At 43.6% G+C, this 24,841-nt stretch overlaps 1 protein-coding gene and 1 long non-coding RNA gene across 12 annotated transcripts in view; one reads left to right on the forward strand and one right to left on the reverse strand.

Moving 5' to 3' along the window:
• The window catches only part of LOC105488720 (PPFIA binding protein 2), a 143,918-nt gene that overhangs the window by 57,030 nt on the left and 62,047 nt on the right, over nt 1-24,841 (reverse strand). For 7 of the 11 annotated variants that reach the window (XM_011753045.3, XM_011753048.3, XM_011753047.3 and 4 more), the window contains 2 exons: nt 7,130-7,222; nt 2,807-2,920 (listed from right to left, as the gene is read on the reverse strand). In XM_011753045.3, the coding sequence (XP_011751347.1) occupies nt 2,807-2,920; nt 7,130-7,222 (207 nt within the window). Of the gene's footprint in view, nt 1-2,806; nt 2,921-3,106; nt 4,566-7,129; nt 7,223-23,001; nt 23,602-24,841 lie in introns of those variants that run through there. The other 4 variants (XM_011753053.3, XM_024795008.2, XM_011753055.3 and 1 more) reach the window with 4 other exon arrangements.
• On the forward strand, nt 10,066-18,993 carry LOC139357519 (uncharacterized). Its single transcript, XR_011610870.1, has 3 exons — nt 10,066-10,200; nt 13,582-13,661; nt 18,864-18,993. It is a non-coding gene; the product is annotated as an uncharacterized lncRNA (long non-coding RNA).

Here is a 24,841-nt window from a genome sequence, read left to right on the forward strand (position 1 = left end):
AATATCTAGCATTACTGGGCCTAAATGGGCAGTCAACGAGTAGAATAGCGGCTGCTGCCTTCAGACAGGATGTCTTCAGCCTGCAGGGTTATCAGGAGCAGCAAACCCAGAGGAAGCACCTTATCTATAGGCAGTCAGAAGGGCGCATGCTGAGACAGTGAAAGGATTTCCTTTAGAGCCTTTGAGCAGCAGGCTCGCCTTGGCTCTGGGCAGGAATGGTTTCTGAGGCTGGCAGAAAGAGGCAATTGTTTGTCTCCATTCTCTGCCTCTAGGCCATGAGTCATTCTTGCTCCTACCACCAGAAGCCAAGGGCCCTGCAGCCCGGGATATCTCAGTCAAATCAGGCAAGTGTTTGCCTGTCCCTAGCTCAGAGAATGCATACATAGTCCAGCCAGAGATATTGCATCAGCACTGTGGTGCAAGAATCAAGTGTCTTCACAAACAGCATCAAACAGACGTCAGGAAAGCAACAGCATGTGTGGCCGAACATTCAACTTTGGATTTAGATCTGGGAACTCAAAAGATCCCAAGCTCTGGTGCCACCCAGCCCAGCAAACACATGAGTGGGAGATGAGGCTCAGATGTGTCCTATGGCTTGAACTCAATTTGTTAAGAAAGGAGCACTGCACACTGCTATCATTTTACCCTTGACAATTTGAGAGAACACAATGAAAGCTTACGAGCAGAAAAATAACTTAGTCAAGCTCAGGAATCTTTGAAACTCAGAAGTGGCTACCATACTCCAAAATATGCCAGGTTAAGACATCTACTTGTATGGCACATGGTACCACATGCCCAATACCAAACCCATAGCACACAAGAAAGAGGATTTAGAATAAACAGAATAAAAAAGGTAACTGAGCTTATGACTTTTTAAAAAGTCTAAAATGGCATCCATGGGATGATGCTTAGAGGAACTAGACAGCCTCTCCCCAAGTGGTACAGGGCATCACAATCAGACTCCTTGTCACAGAGACTTTGACAATGGAGCAGAAACACTGCCGTGGAGAGCTATGCAGAGCAGGCACAGCAGCACGGGCAGTCAGATAACTCAGGTACTACAATGCAGCTATTCTCTGACCTCTGATTATGTGGTTACTCTCCCGGCATAACCTTCCTGAAACATCAGCCTTCTGACATGTTCCTTTCCATATTCAAATATTCTTGATCTCTTTCTGGATTGTTTACACCATTCCATCATCTTCCTCCCTTATCCTTCTCACCTCAAAACCACACCTTGTGCAGACTTGAAAACACAATCTAGTAGGTTGTTTTCTGCACTCTTTCTGAAAATACTTTCATCATTTGAGATTTTTATCCATCAGGCTATTTTCTTTCCTGGGTCTTCAAAAGAAAGATTCAATTAAAAAAAAAAAAAAAAAAGCTTCAATTCCTCTTGCTAGTCAGAGTTTTAGGGAATATTATGAACAAGAGAAATGGCACACAACCTAAGTAGAAAATCAAATGGAGCCAAGAATGTGGTCATTTATTAATCAGCAATGAAAAGATAACAAACAAAAGTTTCAGAGCCATTGGAACTGGTTTTTATGGAGGCATACATATAAAAACACTGACTTACATTTATATAAAGTTATTCAAAGGCACTCAAACTAGCAAACACCAGAATTAAGATGTTCATCATGTGACCAAAGGCAAAACACAAAGCCTATGTCCACCAGTATGCTGTCAAGAAACAATCTGAGTCTTATGCTGATCATGACAATTAAAAAAAAAAAATGCTAGTGCTTTTGGGGGAAAGATTGTAAGCAGTCCTCTAATTGAATCCACCCATTTTAAGGACCAAACTTTTGTTCTTTAAGTAATTGTGAGCACCTTTTATGTGCCAAGTACTCTGCCAGGAGTTATAAGGCATACACACATAAACTTCAGTCATTGTTTAATTTTCAAGATAACTTAAAATGTAAGAATGATTTAAGGAAAATTAAATATTAGATATATTAATACAGTTCATTTAAAAACCTAATTAGCTTCTCAACAAATTCTGAAGAGTTTTGATGCAATACAAATTCAACACCCCTTCCTAAAAAATTGTAGCTCATTATTTACAATACAGAAAAAGTATTTAAGAATTGAAAAATAGTTAAGTCAATTCTGATACTTTTACTAAGAAAATCTATTATAAGTGATAGTAAAGATGACAATACAGTAAAAATTTAAAATGGGATAAATTATATGATATTAAGCATACAAAATCAGAGGACTAAATTGCATATCTCTTGGGACTACAGATTTGGAAAGTACATGTATACACATAACAAGGACAAAAAGAAAATAAGGAGAAGACATTATTTGAATGGTAGGGAACAGTTTAATATTTTTTCCATTTTGATAGCTATTAAATTATATTAAAATGTTATTTATGTAGTAATTTTTATTTAAAAAACTATATAGAGTAGGAAGAGGTGGAGCAGGATGGGAAAGGGGCATAGAATCAGCTGAGAATTGACTTTCTAAAACTCCAGATGGCACCCACAGGATGAGGGTGAGGCCCCCAGCTGAGGGCTCCCTCACTGCACCAGGTCTGGGGAAAGTGCTATCTCGGAATCTGTCTAACCAGCTCAGCAGGTTATTCATCTCAGGGCAGCCCTTCCTTTCCCTACCCCCTCTGCCACCCTCAACGTACAGGTTGGTTTCACTTGCTGTATAAACACTATACACTGAGCAGCCAATCCCACCTCCAGGCAGGATGGGAAAGACGACAGCGAGATCTGTAGCCTGGGCATACAAAGGAGCTTCAGCACGAGCTGCTTCAGAACCCAAGGGCCTTCAGTGCACCCGCCCTTACCTGTTGAAGCATCTCTTCAGCAGCATTGAGTTTCACCTGGTGTCCTTCCAGACACACTTCCAGGTCTCGAATCTTCTCTCCCTGGGCTTCTACTTGGTCTGTGAGGACACTCACCTGTTCCAGGAAATAAAGCAATGGTGGAGGACCAGGGACTTCACATGGTGCAGGAAAGCCTCCCCACCGCAGGCAAGCCGTGAAACCTCACCACTGACTCTTATACACAGGGAACAGTTTTGCTTTTTGCTGAATGGCGGGTGGAGGAAGTGCCCTGAATGAAGGCAGCTCCAGTTAGATTCTTACCTTACCAGGGAATCTCGGCCACTGCTCTGATGACATGGGTCACGTTTACTGTTCTTGACAGACTCAAGAGTAAAACACCCAACAGCCACGGGAGCTGCCTCTGGGCTGGACTCCTGCTCCTTATTCCTTTTCCAGAACAGCCCCAACCTCAAGGCACATCTCAGCTGGCTTGTCAGGACTTCTGCAACTTCATGTGGAAGAGCGTTCCAAACTTCATGGAAACTAACCAATGACCTTACCTCTCTCATAAGGGTGTGAGGACTGCTCACCTATCAGGCGAGTGTTTTGTTGCAATTAAGGAATGTGGGCTGTAAAGGGCATGTATTAGCGCTGACAAAACTTGGCTCCAGAAAGGTTTTTGTGCTTCACAGGCCAAAACATGACTCTAAGTCATAAATATAGAGGAGCCACATTACACATACGGTGGCAGGAACAAAGTCATCTTTCTGAAGAATGCTGAGAATCTCTATTGAAAATATTAATTAGTAAAAACTCATTTACAGGAGGTCATTCAAATTATGCCCTAACTATATATTAACAATGGTTTTCATAGCCTTCTCTATTAGCAAACTGCCCCAGGATCCTTTTTCTTTATTAAGAGATGGCTCAAAGCAAGAAGAAAGAGAATGAGTGTCCTCTCCAAAGTGAAGAAATTAACAGTTGATAAACTGAGATCCTTTCGACCTTTTTGATTAGAGTCATTGCCATTTACATATAGATTATCTGGAATTATTTCCCAGTCTGTAATGGAATAATAGACGGAGCATGAGTTGATGTAATTCATTTATGAGTGTTTAAATAAACTTTCTGAATTATAAAGCGCCTGTTTAAAAAGGAACTAATCTAAATTAATATGCCTACTTTAAGATCTCCATTTTTATTTTCCCAAACGATGAATGAATTATTGAAACATATTCCTGGAGTCGACACATGGTTAACATTCCACTTTTAACCAAAAAATCTGTTTAAAAAAAAAAAAAAAAAAAAGGCTCTATCAACTTGGTCCACCTTACACGCAAACCTTTGTGGGTGGGTGTTTATTTATTAATTCCTGTGGCCCAACACTCTCAGCCATCCTGAACTAACTCCACTTTCAAAAGGGCAGGACTCTCGGGGTGGGCTTTGTTCGCTGGAATCTAGAGTTTCTGTTTGTGAAGGATGTTTTCTGGTTAATATTATTATGAGGGTTAAACATTTCTATGGTCTATACCATGCCTTGAGGCCATATGTTGGTGATACTCAAGGAATTATAGGATCTCTAGCATTCTGTAACTAATTGTTCAGCTCCAGGGTCCTTCTGAACCTCAAGGCTGATTCTAAGTATTACGAATGAAGGGATGTAGGAAATCCAGACAAAATACATAAAGGTCCTAAAATGTGACCTTCGTTCACTAAAAACAACTATTTTTGAAACCCTAATAGATGCTAGGCATAATTTTAGGTACTGGAGGATACACAAGTTAAAAAAAAAAAAAAAAAAGGATGAAAATCCTTTTCTTAAGGAGTTACATTATAACGAAGATATAAGAGATTTTGGTTTTGTTTTTAACTAATCCTAGAAACAAAGTATTTTGTTATGTGTGATTTGCCTTTTTCTACCAGTAGAACCAGGAAAACTTTCTGGGCCAAGGACTCTAAATTAATTCAGTCTGGCTAAGCTGCTGTGTTCATTAAGCAAGAGGCTCTACCCTGCTGAGAATCTGCCTAACCAGCTCCACTGGGCCACTACAGAACAGCAGTGATCACGTAACAGATACTCCTGGAGTCTGCCCATAAGCTCCCAGTAAAGTAGAAACCACTAGGGTCAACTTCTGACTTTACTGGTAAGCAGCTTCCCAATTGTGTTAGGATTATTTAAATGGGGATTATTCAAGAATTCAGAATTTTAGAAAACTATGAATGTGAAAGGCAGCATTATTACACAGGACTTTAAAAAATTAAATTGTAATCCTCTCTAAATAGGAATGTGCTATTTCAATCATGAAGGGTCCTGGTTCAAAAGTTTGCAATGCCATACTGTTTGCTGCCAAATCTTACATTGGATACTCTTTCATTAATCATGTCATTGGGATAAGAGTTTCAAATTACATATCCCTCAAATATCTGTGCTACAATGTGCTATTCAATCTGGTCCCTGCTACCTCTCTACAAGGCAGCTTGCACCACACTTTTGGGCACAGACTCCAGGCACAATGGCCCCTTGCTATTCTTCCCACACCCCAAGCACACTCTTGCCTCATTGTGTGGGCTGGACTGACCACCTGCTCTGCCTGGAATGTACTTCTCCAGGTATCTGCATGGCTCCCTGCCCGGCTTCCTCCTGTAAAGGAGATCTTCCTTTTACTACACAATCCTCATCCTGCTTTACTTTTTTCCAGAGTTCTTACCAGTGCCTGAAATAGTTTATGTATTGGCTTATTGTCAATTCACACTCTCCTTTTTCTTTTCTTTTTTTTTTTTTTTTTTTGAGATGGAGGCTCGCTCTGTTGCCCAGGCTGGAGTGCAGTGATGCGATGTCAGCTCACTGCAACCTTCACCTCCTGGGTTAAATCAATTCTCCTACCTCAGCCTCCTGAGTAGCTGGGATTACAGGCACCTGCCACCATGCCTGGCTTATTTTTGTATTTTTAGTAAAGACAGGATTTCATGCTGGTCAGGCTGGTCTCCAACTCCTAACTTCAGGTGATTCACCCGCCTCAGCCTCCCAAAGTGCTGGGATTACAGGCATGAGCTACTGCACCTGGCCCACTCTCTGTCTTTCAAATGGAAGATCCACAAGAATGGGAACTTAGTTTGCTTCCTTCACTGCTGCATCCTAGCATCTAAAACCAGCATCTCACAAGTTGTAGATACTCAATTATTTTATAATGAAGAAATTAATGAAGTGAAGAAAAACACAAAACTTCAAAGTAAAACTGTATATTTGGTATGAGCTCAGTTATTTAGAATAGAGGCAAGAGGAAAAAAAAAAAAACATACACTGGAAAAAAGGCCAAAATGTTAACCTGGTTCTTCAAATTTTTAGAATTTTAAAAGCTTCTAAAATCATTCATTACCCTTATGTTCATAAAATACAATGAAAGAATAAAACATATAAGGTAAAAAGAGAGAAAACAAACACATTGCCACCTCATAACCCTAGTGCTCCAAGCTAAAGCCCACAGCCTGGGGTGGGGGCCAGGCCTCCCTCAACCCCTCCCTTCATTCTATCACTAGTCTAACTCATCACCCTTTAAGCTTTTAAGGAGCTGGGATTAGGATACGAGCCTTTATATTTTCCAAATCACCAATTAATATCTGATGCATACCAGACCTTGAATAAATGCTTGCTAAATCAATTTATATTTTCAAGAGTTAACACAGCAAAGTGCTAGACCTGCTTATTCAACAGCCTTCTTATGAGAATACCTAACTCTATGTCCTACCAAGGCACACAAACTTTCAAGAGCAAAATAAGCTCCCTTGACTATCCTTCTCCGTAAAAGGTTTTAGAGTTCCTCTCTTTCAAGCAAGACAGCGATCAAAGGCTTAGCCCATTACCAGCTCGAGGGGATTTGGCATCAAAGTGATCAGTCTAGATCCAGCGTCAGACAATTTGGACTTGATTCCATTAGCATTCACCCTTAGGCCCATATCACCCACAGCTCTGTTTTATTAGTGGCATGAGGATATATCTCCCCTCCCGCACAAGACTCAGGGGCTTCTGGGGGACAGGGCCCATTTTGTTCATTCTTAGCACCTGGAAATCAGCCTGGTCATGGGGCTTCCAGTGTATAGAGGCAAGTGCTTGGTAGTGCATGATCAATGAATGAATGAATTCACAGCCCCCCAAAGCCAAGTCTAGAGTTAAATGTCCCCTGAGTTACTTAATGTTTTATTTCAGGAAAAGTCTTTTCTAAAAACATATGCTTTGGAAGGAGAAAAATTCCAACAGAGAAAATCCCTTGTGCTTCCCTTCCACGTAGGGGAAACTACATAGTAGGAGGTAACAGGATAAGCTGGTTCTCACCAAACAGTACCCACCTGCAATATGAGGGACTCCTTATCCCCTTCTAGACGTGCCAAGCGTTCCTGGTAGGTTTCATTACTAGCAGCACTGTGGTGGTTTACCTGGGACTAAAGAGGACAGAAAAAAAAGAATACACTTAAAAGGTTGGAAAAACATCTTACCAACTTCTAAATGAAATAGGGGATGCATGTAATTTGTGAGGATAGCTTCACTGATTATATGTACAAAACCACTCATCAAAACAGGAAACCACAAGATTTCAAAACTACCATGAGGAGAACCAGATCACATGCCACTGAAAGGTGTGCCCTGGAAGTTGGCACAACCACCCCCTGGATGACCTCACTCCTGGCCAGGAGGGCCTCTGTGAAACTCTAGGCCCAGCAGTGCTTGACTTGACCAGCTGGGTCTGGGTTAGCCAGAGGCACAGCCTCCAGAGGCATGTTGACAGTGAGGGTCTGCTCTTTGAGGAGACTGGAGAGCTGGCACCATACACCAAGGGACTACATGGGAACAGCTTCTGGATAGATCTTGGTATCTCCTAACTCTCATGCCAGGGTCCCCTGAAGCCAAGGCACACCTTGCTGCATGGAGGCCCATCCTGAATATCACAGTGAGCACGAAGGATGGAGGATGTCAAATGCAAGGCCCTTCACTCACACATCCCTTCCCACCCCAATCCCACCCTCTAATAAGAGCTTTGGTAGCCAGGCTAGCAGGTCACATTTCTGCAGTGCTAGAGCTGAGAGAAGCAAGCTAAGACAAACATCTTGAGAAGAACTTAAATAATAGCCAGAGGGATGCCAGAGCAAAAGCACAGGAAATGACAGGTAGCCAGAAACTACAGAAAACAGAGGAAGGGGAGAGGATGTGAAATGTCAGAGGAGAAGCAGAATCTTACAAATGCCCCGAGCAGAGAAAGGAGGTGTCACTTTCTTGGGTGTGTCTGACCTGGTTGTGGGCAGACAGGAGAGAAGGAGCTAATGTCACCAAGCTGGCCCCAACACGTCCTTCCTCCATGCGAATGGAAGACTGAAACCAGACTGGTCTGCAATAGGCCACCTAAAAGGTTGGCAGTCTGAAAAAGTAGATCCAATTGCTAAATGCGGAACTGAGTATCATATAATCTGAGCTGGTCCAGTGAAATCAGTGCTTCAGTATTCACGAGGGAGGTGTCTACTACCCTAGAGGAAAGTCTTAATTGTGCAGAGGCAGATGTGAGAGACCCAGAGTCGGGCTACCTTGTCCTAGGCCATTTCCCCACATTTCAACTTTTAGCATGGGCTCTCCCACCACCATGAGAAAAGGCACCTCCTTCCTCCTCTCATCCCACCCCTTCCCAATGCACTGCATAGGTGAGGGAGGCAACAGAGTCATGCCCAGTCCTAGAACAGAAATGTGGACCAAGCATACTGCATTCAAACCCTGGAGTCTCACTAGTGAAAGATGCATTGCTTGTTTGTTGAAGGTGCAGCCGGAGGACAGGCCCAGGGGCCACTCCCCAGGCCAGCTGTGCCAGGCAGCACCTGCTGCCACACCTCTGTCTTCTGCTCCAGCCCCTCTGGAGTCTATGTCTTGTTCATTGTTATGGAAGCTCTTAAGAACGTTAACAATCACAAATGACTTCTTTGTTAATGGCAGTTTATTGTTGCTAAATTAATATTCCAGTTCTCACATGATCAAATCCTCTGACTAGAATCCAAGAATATATTATAATCTATATTTTCTCAGAACCTGAGAAGGAATGATAGGAGAATAATTCTTAATAGCAGGTCAACTTCTTTGTCAAACAATTCATATGATGGTGATTTCCAGTGGACAGAGAATTAAAAAGGACCCAGGTGTCCAAGTGAAGCTCTGCACGTAGAACCCCAGTGCCAAGTCCACATGGACACGGAGCCACCTAGCTCTGGCAGCTGCCCATTCTCTGGCAGGAAATGAAGGACAGAAGACTAAAGGGAAGACTCCTTCCACAGACTCCAGAAGCCACTGTACCAACTATGCCTTATTCAAATGGTGTGCAGTATATTCTTCATTATAATAAAAGGTCTACCCATACAATCACCCAGAGAGGTAACTATTTTTATTAGTTGACAAAGAGTAAGAAAGTTGAAATCAGAAATTCAGTTAATAAAATGTATGACCCAGATTCTATAACACATGCTAGAAGGGGGATCAAAAATCTAGATCCACGCTAGCAGCCAATGAAAAAAGAGAAGCACAATCAAGTTAACGGATGCGCAGATCAGTGTGGTAAAATCAAATCAATTGCCTAGGAGAAGCATAATTATTCTGGAGCAAGGGATAAACTTCATGTTTTCATCCAGAGATTTCGTGTAATGGGATCAGCAATACCCATGATGACACCCTTAGAGTAAACAGAGCCCAGTAGAACTCATTGTTTTTGTGTGATGTTCTCAGAATAGTTCAGAGGCTAGTGGACAATATGGGCCAAAGGTGAAAGCAATTCTATGGAGACTAATATAATACGATTCAGGCACAGTGCTGTAAATATACAGCAAGCACCTTGTGCTCAGTATGTGCCAGGCACTGTTCAGAGCACTTTGCCATAATGTTTGAGTTTCCTACAAAATGTTTCTATTAATTAAAATATATTTGAAAATCTAGAAGCACTGTTAGAGGACCTAGAACAGTGGTTCCTGATATTTGTCCCTCCTATAACAGATTCAAGGAGCCAACTCCTTTCCTAGCAGTCATACTGGTCCATACAGCAGTGGTGTGCATGGCAGACAGGTCCCTCCCGCACCCAGTGCATCTTCCTCTTCTACAGGTCCTTCAAAATAACTGGTCTCCAGCAAGCTTTTTAAAGGTATTAAACAGCAGTGAAAGATAATGTTCCAGACAGAAACGCAAAGTATCACTAGCCTTTGCTTTTGATGAAGTCAGAGCCATGTGTTTTCGTGATCTATATAGGACTGGGATGTTAAAAAAAAAACTGAATTCTTCAGAAGGGCATAGGCCAGGATCAAATGCCACCTATGCCTGGAGAAAAACTTGGAAAGCATCTGAGAACAGGGCCAAGAAGAGGATTGTCTTGCTGAATGCTAATACTCATCAGCCAAAGGTAAGGATTTGCCTTTGGGTGAATCTGTATATTCTGTATTCTTATAATATGGCAACAGGTTCGATCACATTCTGGTATCATTCTTGCATTATAAAATGACTACATCATCAGGGCATAATAAGCTTTGTGGTTATCAAAATGTGATTCCAATTTATTAAGAAATATATTTTAAAGGACTGAGTTAGGACACACCTCTGTTTTGCTCTACTTTAAAGAGAGCTTGCTTGGTCAACAAGTATACCTGCTTCTTTAATAGTGGAATTGCAAACAGAAGGCTTGGATGGATAGTGGGTCCCTGCATGATTCCAGGTTTGAGGCGTCCCTGAAAAGTCTTGTCCATGTTCCTGATTAGGTAAATCAGTGATAGGGCAGTTGCCCAGCTCTCCATGAATGAAGTCAGGTTGCAAGAACCAAGCCCACATTCCACAGAAAAGAAAGTCCAATCAAATTCTGAAGGATGCCACATGCTAATTTTCTGGGTTTTTTTTTTTTTTTTTTTTTTTTTTTTGGTTGTTCTTTTTGAGATGGAGTCTCATTCTGTCACCAGGCTGGAGTGCAGTGGCGCGATCTAGGCTCACTGCAACCTCTGCCTCCTGGGTTCAAGCGATCCTCCTGCCTCAGCCTCCTGAGGAGCTGGGACTACAGGTGTGCACCACCACGCCCAGCTAATTTTTTGTATTTTTAGTAGACATGGGGTTTCACCATGTTGGCCAGGATGGTCTCCATCTCTTGACCTTGTGATCTGCCCACTTCGGCCTCCCAAAGTGCTGGGATTACAGGCATGAGCCACTGCACCTGGCCTACATGCTAATTTTCTATTGTTTCCCACTGTGATATGGCAAGTGACTATAAAGGAGAGTATCATCTACCCCCTGTTCTACTTGTTAAGGATGCTCAACCCACAGATGAATATAAGAAAGAGCTAACTTTTACTCAACCAATGACATTAGCCACTAGGCTAGACCTGCCAATGGTAAGCTCTGTTACATATATTTGATCAAACTTCCTCCCCCTCTGTTTTGATGGTTATTGCTACAAATGTGACAGGGAAAAGTCAATCTTCTCATTCAAATTTTCCATTGTCAGAACTGTTTCTGATACTGTAATTCAGGTTAGTTACCTAAAAATATTGTGAGAACCATGTGATCTGTGTGCCCTATGGAGAATTGTTAACTACAGATATTTCCATATCCTCTTCAATTTTGACTAAAGAATGCCACAGTGAAACATACTACCTCTCCTATATCATGGAACTGAATCAAGACAAGGGCTTCTTGAATGCATATCGTTAAGAACTCAGCACCTTTAGTCAAGATTATTGAAGCCAAACCACCTTTCTGTCTATCAAGCTTTGCTCTCAAGAGGTTGAAAAAAGTCTCAGACACAAGGAATTCATCCTCTAAAACTCAGATCTTGTGGAGGCAAATATAAAACACAGCACGGAGTTGTCATATCAAGGTCTTCCCTAGGCCTTGAGAGTAATATTCCAGAGTGTTTCAGAAACAGTGACAACACATCTCCTTGATTCTTACAGGTTATCCTAGGGTCTGTTTCTATAAGACCCAAACAGCTACCACTGCTGGGGCTGGGCAAGCCTAATGTGCAGCTTGAGCAATTAACAGCCTAAGGTGTGGGTATTTTCTAAGCCATCCCTAACTGAGAGGGGCCTCAGAAAGATGTATCAGCTGTGCAGGATATTCTATGGTTGGGGATTCTGGAGTTGATCATGATAGTCAATCAGCCTCAGCAGGGAGAGGATAGAAAGAGAACTGTGAGTAGCCAGGAGGGAGAGGACTGGCTGACCAGCAAGATTCCAGCAGGGATAGTCTCCACATAAGGGGCATTTTGGACCGTACAATGACACTAGCCTAACCTAAACCAGGTCCTGTCCCTGCCTCTCCCATCCCTCCCCTTGGTCAGTAAGAAATTTACTCTTGATAAGTTCCTCAGGCACAGAGAGCTGGATGCTGGCAGACTCAAGAAATCAAGATTTCTGCACCTTGGAGAACATTGCATTTTAGGGATGAGATTTTCAGGGGATGTGTAAGGTCCAAAAAAGAAACTTCATCAGGAATTGTGGTGAACCCTAGATCAGCCGAATTTTCCCCTTGTTCTCTTGCTAAGGAAAAGGAACAGAGAAGACTTGTATCAGTCTTGGCAGAGAATTCTTCAGCACCCTGCTTTAATGGAATCTATTGTTTGTGTAGAGTAGGCTGAGATCATCGCTTTTACTGTAATTATGTGGCACAAATGAGGGCTGCCATCTTCTTAGAAAGATCCTCATCTCCCTGCCACTTGATCCAAGCTTGACTTGTTGAAATCCTTCCTCTGAATTTTTAAACTTGGGAACATAGCATGGTAGTGGTGGTGCAATAGTTCTGAGGTTGTCAGTGGCCATGTCCTGCTCCACAGGGAAAAAGCTGGTTTGCAGCAAGACACAGCTATGAACCAAATGTGCACAGAAAAGCAAACAAAAGCCAAGAAAAAGACTGGAGGCATTCTCATCCCTGGTGCCTGCTGTCTAAAAGCAGAGATATATTCCAGCCCTTCCTGTTGGTTCCCTCTTGGCCTGGTTCAAACTGAGCTTCTGTTATTTGCAACCAAAGTTCTGGTTAATGCATTTGTCTCAAAAGGTGATCAACTGACTAAAATTTACTCCTTTGGAAACAGACCTGTAGGAAAGAATTCCTGCTATTTGGATATAGTTCTGAATTGCAAAGGAATTCTGCCACTATTGCTTGATTTGTTTAAACTGGTAATTTTTAAGATAGGACTGTCGGTCCTAAGCCAACTATAGTTCAAACCAGGATTATCGTCAGGGGCTAATTGAGATCTACTTTGTGGCATAGGGAGTGTCTGTGTGGGATGTACTAGGATAAAAAGGAAACCCAGTCTCTTTTGTGTGTGGAATAGATGACTTTCTATCCACCACCTGTTTGCTTCCATTCTTATTTCCCATGTAGAGCAAAAAGGTTAAGACAGGGAATGAATACAAGACGCAACAGGCCCATGGGCATCAACCGGGGTTGGTGGAGGTGGGGAGCAGGATGTGGGATATGAAAAAGTAAGTTCAAACAAAACAAGAAATAAACAGGAGCTAAAGTCTAAAAGATATAATCAGAAAATGAATCAGAAAATGAATAAATGAAGGGTAAATAACAGAAATATATCTAACAACTGTTTAAGTAGTTATGTCGAGAGAATTACATGTCAGACACAGCTATACAAATGCCAGGTCTGGGCACTGGGAGGCTGAGAGCTCTGGGTTTCCTGTGCCCCTGATTTGGCCCAGCTGAACTTCAAGTCAGGGGATCCCTGGGGACTTTCTTGTGTTGCTTCCATATTCATTTACAGAATTTCTGTTGCATCCTCCTCCCCAAGGGACCACCTTCTCTGCAGAAAGAGGACAAACCAAGAATAATTAGGAGGCTGGGGATGCACCTAACCATGTGTAATCGCAGGTAGGTCACCTCATCTCAGGCTTTCCATCCTTTCAAAAGAAAAAATTATGCTTCATGGAGCAACAGAGAGCGTCAAGTCGGGTCAGTATACCTGAAAACGTGTGGTACTAAAACTATAGAATGCTCTTTATAGTAGGGTGCTCTAAGTATTCCTGTGTGACATAAACAGTTTTTGAATAATCATAGGAATACTTTTTTTTTTTGAATAATCATAGGAAATGATTTTCAAATTATAATTTAACACATGAATTTAGCTAACTTATAAATGAATTTAGCTTTGTTTAATCTAAAAGACCAATGTTCAGTTAGAAGCACCAGTTAGAAGGCATCATTTAATGCTTTCTACAAAAAGTTTTAATTAATTCACTTTTTTTGTGTAAGAGAACAATGGGGGCAATATTTCTGATCAGGATGCCTAAGAAATATCTATAAAGATCTGTACAAACAACCCAAGGAAACAATAACCAAAATACTTTCAGGCTTGAAATGAAAAACAAAACAAAACAAAAAGAAAGCCTCTGTGATAGTGACAACACAGAACCCATCATTAGCTAATAGCCCTGGGATCATGCCTTTGGGCCACAATGCCAAAGATGAGTTCACTTCTGCACTATCCCTGAAAAAGTGCTCACATTTTGGAGTCATATATTCATGGCCACATTTTTTGCTTTCGTACAAGTGTTTTATTGTGTACTGTAAGTATTATGTGCTAGATACATGTTTATAATGAGTATACTGGGAATTTCTGTAGCTAATAATAACCAATCATAAACACATGGGTTTTTATTTCTGTTCCAATCTAGTGGTTAGTTCAAATGCGGGTTAAACATGAACTTTTCAGCCAAGTTAACCCCCAGCAGCCTCCTCAAAGACATCACCCTCTGACCGCAGTGGCTGTTCATATCCATGACAATGCTCTCTCCTGGCCTAGCCCTTCCACTGTAGCGTGGCCACGGGATAGCCATATTAGTCTCTCCATGGAGCTCTAGACAGGGTGTGAGTGCTTGATGCCATGGCTGGGGTCCTGCAGATTTGCGGGCAGCATGACTGCTTTATGGCCTGGCTGGCATTTGCAAGGAGAACATACCCTTCACATGTGCTCTGGTACACCTCAGGGATGCTGGGTGAGGGCATTTCTGTAGCACTCCCCAACTGGCACGACCCAGGAGACTTCCTTCTGGCACTGTACTTCACTGAACTAGGGGAAGGAGTTGGTTCCAGAGTAGTCAAATGGGGCAAGGGGAAGATCACAACAGGGCTGTCATTGGTATACAAGTAAGGAGTGTGGGAAAATCTAAGACAGTCAGTTCCCCAGTGTGACAGCTCTAGCCATCATGTTGGTTTCTGAAGCCAACAGTTGCTTCTCAGGGCTCTTGCCTTGGGATCCTCAAAATGCATCTGCCTTCCTTTTTTTTTTTTGATATCAATAGCTGTCATCTTGGCCAGGTAGAGTTACATTTCCTTCAGTGCTTCTAATAAGCTATAAATTCCAGTGCCTTCAGGATCTTGGCCATAGTACATACACTGTCCCAGCTGGTCAGAGCATGTTAAATTATATGACGGCTCTTTGCCTGTAAATACGCTGAGATTTTGAATACAGCATGTTGGGTAAGCCTGTAAATACGCTGAGATTTTGAACATAGCACATTGGGTAACCTTGTCCTGGATAAGCCTTAAAATGATTCTGCCTTATTTAGCCATTTAGATGACATGTATTTTTAGCTGAATAAGAAAACAAAAGAAAATGTATAGTGTTTCCATGCTGCCTGGTCAAAAGGATCTTATCAAAATCCAGAAAACCAGTTACAAGTGAACCATAGCTGCCAGGCACAGGGCATCAGGGGAGATATTCAAGTTACTAAGGCTATATCTTAAGCTCAGAAGCACCACTCACATGCAACCCCTTTTAGAAACTTAGAAGACATAAACCTTAAAAGTAAGGGGACCAAAATAAATAAATAAACAAAAATGATTGGATCACAAAAGCTAGTCAATTCCTGCTACAGGACTCTGGTTACCCAACACCAAGGGATCCCAGCAGTATGAGTGTAGGCAGGTGCTTATAAAAAAGAAAACTTCCCTTAGATTTTTTTATTAAGGAGTTCTAGGGCTTTCTGGCACTTATTATAAACCTGACTATTCCCAGGACCAGTTCTACTTTTTCTAGGTGAAGAATGGTCAAGCCAATCTACCATCTTTGGCACAGTGTTAAAGAAATTTCTTCCAAATGCAATGTGAATAGAGTGCAATCAGATCCTTTGCTGCTAGGAGTCCAACAAGATAAAGTCTATCCTGACCTTGACCCTTATGCCCTCCTCCCCTCAATTATATATAAGGTGAGGTTAAGTATTGCTGATGGGGTTATCATCCAATGATCTAAATGTCCTCTTTTAAGGAAGAACAAATCAGAGTTCATAAACAGCAAATAAATAGCTTCTTTGTTGACCAATGTTCACGTCATCACACTCCATGCATGTTCATTCAATGACTTGAATAATCTTGAGCACCCACTAGGTATCACTTTCTGTACTAAATAATGATTTAGTTCCTGCCCTTAAAAAGCTCTGTAGTATTATAGGAATAAGGACAGAAGTTAAAAAGAAATCAACCTTTGCAGCAGGATGTAATAAGTACTATCATAAAGAGTTGTACGCACATGAATGGCAGGGGCATAGAGGAGAGACAAAAATATTTCACCTTCAAAAGAGAGAAGAGGCTTTAAAGTGGAGGCACCATTTGAATGATTGAGTCTGAAGGCTATAAAGGAATTCCCCTAGGAGAACGTGAGAACAGCAGCTTTGCAAATAGCCTTCCCAATACAGACATGCTACCCATGAAGCTATGACAATCACTACCCTTCAGGCATTCTGGTCTTCTGGAACTAACACGGCAAACACAGGACACCTTGAAGATGAACTGGCCATCAGCTCTCCAACCAAGGGGCTGGCACAAAGCTCCTAACTGATCTTCCTGGGGAGCTAGATTTGTAGAGAAACACATTTGATTTACCAAGATTTTTTTTCCCCAAAATTATAACCTTGGCTGAGCTTAGTCACTGCTAAATTCTCTTTATCTGGTGGCTGGACACTTAAAAAGCTTATATCACTGGGCTGCAGAAACAGCATTTGTATGTGTGCTGGTATCCTGTAATGAGAGGATGTGAAAGCCAAGAGGAGAGTAAAAAGAGAATACTCTTTGAAGACTGTCCTCACCTTGCCAACTCCAATAGACGCACTGAGTCATTATTACTGGAAACAGCTTCAGAGACAGTGCAGCAGGAATGGGTGCTAGAGTTGGGGTGGAGTGGGCGCTGTGACTCTCTTAGCTCCCCTGGAGGCTTTGGAGCCTGGTGTCTCTTCAACTGTCTAGACCTCCCATATGAGCAACAAACAATCATATAGGCATGAAAGATCCAAAGTTGGAGAACACAGAATTAGGCAAGGGCCAAAATGAGGAGCTGCTCCTTGGGTCACAAGAATGCCATTAATCCTATAAGATTTCCAGATGGAAGTGAATACAAAGGAAAGTATATGGGGAAGATTGCTTGGGAACTAGAGGCAGCAAGAACAACATTACAGAAGGAATTTAAAAGCTGACTATAGGAACAAAGCTAGTGCTCACTGGCTTCAGGAGTGACCAGGAGGGAGTAGAGATGAACAAGCAGGCTAACAACTCACCAAGGATCTTACTGGTGAAAGGAAGGTAAGTTATAAGGCAGCATGAAGAGGCAAGCACAGGGTCAAAGACAGTTTTGATTTGTTTTTTCCCTGAGAATTGAGAAGCATTTTCCACCAAGGGCAAGGGACAAATAGGCAGGGAGGAGCCGAGAGAAGAAACAATCAGAGGAAGAAGAGGAGATGGAAGAGGACTGGGTCAAGGACAGGATACTGGGATAGCCTTGGCTGAGAGAAGAGACTCTTGGCCCATGAAACAGAAGGATGCTGAAACACAGTTACATTTTGCAGTGAAAGGGAGGAAGGGTAAGAGACTCATCTCAGTTTGGCTGTCTTTTATTTCTTTCTTGTTTTTTTTTTTTTTTTTTTTTTTTTTCTATGACATTGGTAGCGACATCAGTTGAAAGGGGAGTATAAGGTTGGAGACTAATGGAAAAGTGTGAAAGAGCTGCTATGGAGGATGGGACAGAGAAAAGCAGGGACGAGTCAAAGGATCCCTAAGTGCTGCTGCCAGCCCACAAAACCAACAATGACTGCGCTGCTCTGCAGTGCCCACAAGTTATTCAGCAAATGACCCTGGTGTGATGCCACTTTGTTAAATCCCACTGGGTAAAAGAGACCTCTCTTCAAGGAGCTGGCAGGAGTAACAGGTGCTGGGTGTCAGAGATCGCAGAATTCTAGCTTCTAAATTATACCAGGAAATATGATGTACAGGTACCTTGGGTGTGTTGACTAGAAATAGGAGGTATCATAGGAAATTGAGGACAGCTAGTGCTCTTGGGTGACCATATCCACTGTTGCCTTTCCCATGGGATTGAAAAACCTCTCTTTTCAGAATCAAGGTTGGGTACATGGCTCCTGAGTAACCACAGGTTGTCAGTTCTGATCGATGTCATCATCCCCATAACTCTAACACTTATGAAGTGCTTCCTAAACACTTAACACATATTGAATTGGCTGGGCACGGTGGCTCACGCCTGTAATCCTAGCACTTTGGGAGACCGAGGCGGGTGCATCATCTGAGATCAGGAGTTTGAGACCAGCCTGGCCAACATGGCAAAATCCAATCTCTACTAAAAATACAAAAATTAGCTGGGCGTGGTGCCGTATGCCTGTAATCCCAGCTACTCAGGAGGCTGAGGCAGGAGAATCGCTTGAACCCAGGAGGAGGAGGTTGCAGTGAGCCGAGATTGCACCACTGCCTGGGTGACAAAGCTAGACTGTCTCAAATATATATATATATGTGTGTGTGTGTATATATATATGTGTGTGTGTATATATATATGTGTGTGTGTGTGTATGTGTGTGTGTGTATATATATATACACATGTGTATATTATATATATAGAACTGTTTATCCATATATTATAGTCAAGGAAATTGAATTCTAAGAGGGTTAAATAAATTGCCCAAGTCTACACAGAGGTGAAATATGAGCCCAAGGAATCTAGATCCAGGATCCATGCTCTTAACTAGTAGAAACAGCCTTCACAGAAGCTCCTGCCTATTTCTGTAACTTTCTCTGCAGTCCAACATGAATGCAAGACAAGTCAGTGTCTGGAGCAAGGATGCCTATGTGTCCACCTTTGCAGCTCTTCTGGCCCAAGTGGCCAGGCTACTGGATCAACCATTTGAGCACCAGATGACACAGAATAAAGTCTCACATTAGCAGCTTAAGTTCATTCCACTTTCTACTGCAGAACCCAAGCCAATTGCATGGGGGACCTGTAGTGATTCCATTTTCTTTGTGACTTCGAGTTGGAATTTGCTTAAGCACTGAGAGTGCTGGAAGCCAGGAAGCAGTGTGAAGATGCTGACAGTCTGGGATTTCTGTTCCTGGGAAAATGAATTCTTGCTGAAAGAGCAGTGGGTGGGTCCCACAGACCCTGCTCGGAGCTATTTTTAGAGGCGTGTTCATGGTTGTGTGGGTTGGATCCACTGGCCTCAATGTAGGACAGGTGGGAGCTGTCTGTGACTGAGTCCCTCTGGATACTTGTGGCAGGAGACTACCTTATCCCTAGGCTTTGTCTGTTAGAGAATGAACTAGAGCATCAGCCCTGATTAGCCTTCACTCAGCAACCACAGCCAAGCTGGCCGGATCCAGCAGCCAATGAGGCCTCTGGTCACCTATGATGGCCCAGGTTGCAGTAGCCTCTTCTAGGTTTTCAATATGCTTGGTTTGAGACCTCAATCTGAGTGTGGGAAAGCGCATAGAGCTGAAGCACTGAATGGCCTGAGAGGCACTGCTAGGAGAGAACCTGGTCCCATCTGTTCCTCTTTCAACTTCTCCCTTCCTGATAATCACCAATAGCAGTTAATAGCAAACATGTTATTGAGTATTTCCTACATGCATGACACTGTACTAATTGTATCGTTTTAGTCCTCATAAAGCCTGTATGTGGTAGGTACTATTATCTCCCTTATTTTACAGTTGAAGAAATCCAGGCTTTTGAGATAATTTACCTTGGATCACACAGCTGGTAAACGTGGCAATGCCAGGATTCTAATCCAGGCCTCACTCCAGACTCCATATTCTTAACTATAATGTTAATATTATAGTATCTCTATATATTATATATATAATATCTATATAATATTATATATATATTGTATCTATATAATATATCTATCTATATATCTATCAATATATCTAATAATCTATATATATCTATATAATATTATAGTATCTATATAATATTATATACTATCCCATCCCACAAGGACCCTGGAGCAAGGTTTCTTTTCTGGGCAAATATTTCCCCTCCAGTTCCTTGCCTCTCTGACCATAGGTATCTCCCCTTTGCCCTGAGACACTAACTACCACCTTGGACTGCTCAAAGGGAAAGCGTTCCTGCTCTGTGCACCAGGTACCTCTTCTTCCAGAATCTATGCCCTCTGTAAAGGAGAATGAAGATGACAGTGTTTCTACCTTCAAAAACATGAGTTCAGAGAAACCAGCTCTCTATGCCACCTCAGCTGAAGGGAGCACAGGAGAAAGGGTGGGTGAGCTGTGCAGATGGGAAGTGCTGCAGACCTGGGCTACAGGAGGTGGGGAGGGAGGGCCAGCAGAGGTTTCCTGGGAAAAGACAGCCTGGATGGAGTCAGATGAAGTGGAAGAGAATTAGATAGGAGGTGGTCATCTGGGGTAAAAGCTCAGAAAAGGGAAGAAATACACTTGGGAGCTCATCAGGGTAGATATAAAAGATAAAACTAAAAAGGTAAGTTAAGGTGGGACTGCTAATGGTCTCAAAGGCCAAGCAAGCTGAAGGGCCTGAGATTTTTCTTCTAGACTAAGGGTGAGTCCAGGGGGGCTCATCATCAGGGTCATAGGATGAAACGGAATTTATTTTTGTTTTTTTTTTCAAAGAAGATTTTAAAAATCTGGCAGTAGTGTTTAGGGTAGAGAATAGGGAAAATACTCTTTCACACTGCCTATGAAATGTCTAACACTTTGAGTTTTGCTTTTGTAAAATGCTCTTTAAAATTCTAAAAGTAGAAGAAAAATATCTGTTTTGCTATGAGTCATCCTGGGGGGTTCTAAAGTCTCCTTACCTAAAGTTTCCCTAAGCAAACTTCTAACTGTCCACAGGAGCCAGAATACCCTGGGTCTTGGGACAAGAAGGGCCTTCTTACATTGCATCACATGCAAAATTAGTTCTTCCGCACACAGAACTTCTCCTGTAGTAGGCAGAGTTACAGTATCTGCCCCAGGGGCTGGGACAAGGCTCTGACAATCCTAGGCATATGTTGGCTGAAAGGATTTCTTGATTAAAAGTTTCATTTGGAATACAGGGAAAGAAGGACCAAGTGATGGACAGTGCATTTCTTACATATTTCCTGCCAGTATCTCCCCAGTGGGACTTTTAAAAAACGTAAGATGATGCAAACCTTTCCCAAAACGTCTGGTCATCTCAGCATGCTCTCTGGTGACTGTGATGCCCTAGGGGCTGGGCACAGACAGGATTTCTGCTGGGTTCTAAAGCAATAATTTTATACATACTTGGCAGAGAAGATGAATAAAGAGAACTAGACTGGGAGATACAGAACAGGGTTCAAGACCAGGCTGCACCACTAATAGCTATGACACTAATACCATGAGGTTCTTAGCCCATCTTGGGCTTTGTTAAATGAGGGGTTTGTACTAACCGATCTCTTCAAGCCCTACAGCCCTATAATTGTGTTCAGCTGCCTCACTTTTCCCAACATAGCTTACCATATACCACATCACAGCTAGAGTAATTTTCTTAAAATACAAATTGGACCGCCGTAATGTATCCCATGTCACTTCCCTGCTACAAGTCCCCCAGCACACAAACCATGTCGCCCAAAAGCCTTACGGTGGCCTTCACTGTCCTGCGTGATCTGGCATCTGCCCACCTCTGCCTGCCATCACTGTGCTCAGCCACACGAGCTCTCCCTCAATCTGGACACTTGGCAGACTCTGTCTTGCTTAAGGACCTTTGCATACATCATCCCCTTTACCTGGAATGTTTTTCACCCCATTCTTCACCTGACTCATTCTTACTGCTCTTTCAGTTTTCAGCAAAGTATAATTTTCTCAAACTCCCTGACCACTCCCCCCAATCCCCCACCCCTTGTCCATCAAAACAGCAGTCCCTTGTCTTCTGTTCTTCCTCCAGGCACACTTATTGTTTGTAATCTGAGGTTTATTTCCTGGGACTGTTTCACCTACATCTCCAGCATTAGGTAGAAGATCCACAAGAGACTGGCACCATTTTGCTCACTACCATACACCCAGTACCCAAACTCAGTAAAGATTTGCTGAAGGAGTGCTGCTGCACTCACACAAAAGCCAGCCAGCCCAGTGTCTGGGAGTCGAGGTCCAGGCATCTGCATGCCCCTTCTGAACTGGATGCTTCCTGGCTCTTCTGTCCTTCTGCAGTTACAATGTCAAATTTCTAACCCGTCAGCTGCTTTTGCCATTCCTGCCTCTGAAAAACATTCAGCCTAAAATCCCTTAGTGTGAAAATCAATTCATACCTATCTTAGCCAATTTAAAGGCAGCCACAAAAGAAGAAAGAGCCTTAGGAGTACGATGCTACTCCAGCCCCCAACGTCCATTCATTCCTTGCTCATACCACACACTCAGGTTTGTCCTCTAAAGAAAGGGCATGAACAACTTGCAACGTAAACCCTCAGCTTCAGAGCATTCAAAAGAGAACTCCCTGAAAGCTTTCCTCCGGAAATGCAGAAGCTCATTCTGCTGATAGCAGATGTGTGCTCCACCGGATAACATCACAGTGAGAATGAGTTAAACAACTTCCGAACCCAGTACATTTAAAAAGGCAGCAGCTTCCTCCCTACATCCTCAAACTGAAAAGCGGTGGGCACATTTTTCTGGTCACGGTGTCTGGAGCTTCTGACTGTTTAAGTGCCAAAGTTAAAATAACCAACTTTCCTCACTCCATTCTTGCCTTTCTGTACAGAGGCTCATTCACTAGAATGTCAGTGGAGAAACAAAGACAGCTGACTGTTTTCTCCCTGGTGTCTATAATTAGATTCTCATGAAGAACTTGGCCACAGCAGGGCTTTGCCGGACAATACCTCCCCCTACCACACACACGCACACAGCCCCAAAAGCACCCTAAAGCGTCTCCCCCTCACTCATCTCCACGGAGACCCAGACAAAGCAGCCAGTCACTTACCCTCTTCAGCCACGAGAAATGCTTGTAAACATCAATGTCCCCATCCATGCTGGGCACCCATGTCAGCAGTTAGATGCCTTGGTGGAAAAAGCCCTTTTTCTGGCTGGAGACCAAGTTCTCTCCTCTTCCTTGCCTCTGCCCCCTCCCCCACTCAAGAACTCCAAGCTGTGTTCAAATTTCCCCACTTCCCTGGCCTGCGTCCTTCAGCCTCTCCCTAGACAGTTTCAGACACACAGCGACTCAGAGAAGAGCGCGCTGCTCCAGTGTCCTCCCCGACCACCCCAACAAACACACACACACACATACACGCACACACACACGCACCAGGACTGGGATTCAGAGCCCTGAGGAGAAATCAAATGTAACACAAAGGTAGGGGAAAAAGAAGACTTGGACAGGAGTTGTACACACAACACACAAGCGCACACACACGGGACCGTTCTCAGTGATAATACCGGAGCCTGCCAGAGGGAAACAGTCCTGAAGAAAATTCCTTGTCTGGCTTCCCCCTTCTGGAGTGGCTGGAACTCATTACTGAGAGCCCCGATTTCCTGTCTCTGCTTCACTCTGCATTTACCCAGGGCTCCCAGCTGCTCTCAGTTTATTTGGGACTGGGGAGAAGACTAAAAATAAGTGCTGCTCTTGGAGGAGCTCGCTGGTTCCCACACACAGCCTGACCCCCACCCTGAAGCCCACGCCTACCCGTTTTCCAGGCCAGTGACAGGCTGTGCCCCGAGGAAAGCCTGTTGTTTCCAAAAAAGAGCAGATTCAGAAGCAGCTCCAGTCTGGGTTCTTGGTCCTGCTGTGCGATGGGCCCTGCACAGAGCGTTTGCTGTCCTTGGCGCTGGTGGTACCATCCATTAGAGACCAAATGCTGCAAACTCAGGGGAGTCTGGCCCTGGGCTGTTGGCCACGAGCCGGGGCTCCCTAGGGGCCACATTCTGGACAGGGGCCAGGGCTGGAGGGTCCTGCCTTTCTGGCTGTCCCCCACTGTGGACTACCTGCCTGACAAACCAAGGAGGTGGAAAGGTTGAGGCTGCTTCATGTGCATTTCCATGAGACTCAGGGAGCAGTGCTGGGTAGACGGGGCCTTGGAAAGGCTGACGGAGACCTGGAGCTGTGACTGTTTTCCTCCTGTCAGGGCAGGTCACATGCGGGCTCTCCAGGTGGCCCCTCCAGCACTCCCTAGATGCCAGCCCCCACCTCCTCCTCATATTCCCATCTCCTTTGAGAGCTTCCCGCTAAAAACAGCTTTTCTCCCTTGCCCAGCCCTTAATGTGTGGCCTTTGGCTATGACTGATTGTGAAAGTGACCTTTGATGTGGGTGCGGTGGGAATTGTGGTTACATGCAAGGCCCTGAGCTCTGCTGTGGCAAAGGACTTGCAGATGCATATCTTGTGACTGCCCTGGCCTTCCCAGGTCCCTTGGGGGTCACCTCCAGGGTTTCCTGGAACGCCCAGTCTGAAGAGAAGTCCCTATTGGGTGTCAGCATGTCCCTCAGCATGGCTTCAATGTCCACCAGGGCCAGAAGCAGGGCCCAACAAAGCCTGGCAGCACAGTCCCCAGCAGGCTGGGCCAGCCCACAGAGATCACAGAGGCAGCAAGGAGGAGAGCTCTAGCCAGCAGCTGGCATGAGGGGAGGAGTAAATTCCTGGAGACACACCCAGACAGAGGCCAGAAAGGAAAAGCAGGCTTTCCTACCCATGCGCTGAGCTCTAGCCCCTTGCTCCTTACCTCTGGCCCAGCTCCACAGCACAGTGTGACCCACCCAGCCCAGGTTCCCTGCCCACGCTATGGCAGGATGTTGCCGAGGAAGAATATCTCTAAAGGTACAGGGGTA

The sequence above is a fragment of the Macaca nemestrina genome, chromosome 12 (genome assembly GCF_043159975.1).
Source record: "Macaca nemestrina isolate mMacNem1 chromosome 12, mMacNem.hap1, whole genome shotgun sequence".
Taxonomy (NCBI): domain Eukaryota; kingdom Metazoa; phylum Chordata; class Mammalia; order Primates; family Cercopithecidae; genus Macaca; species Macaca nemestrina.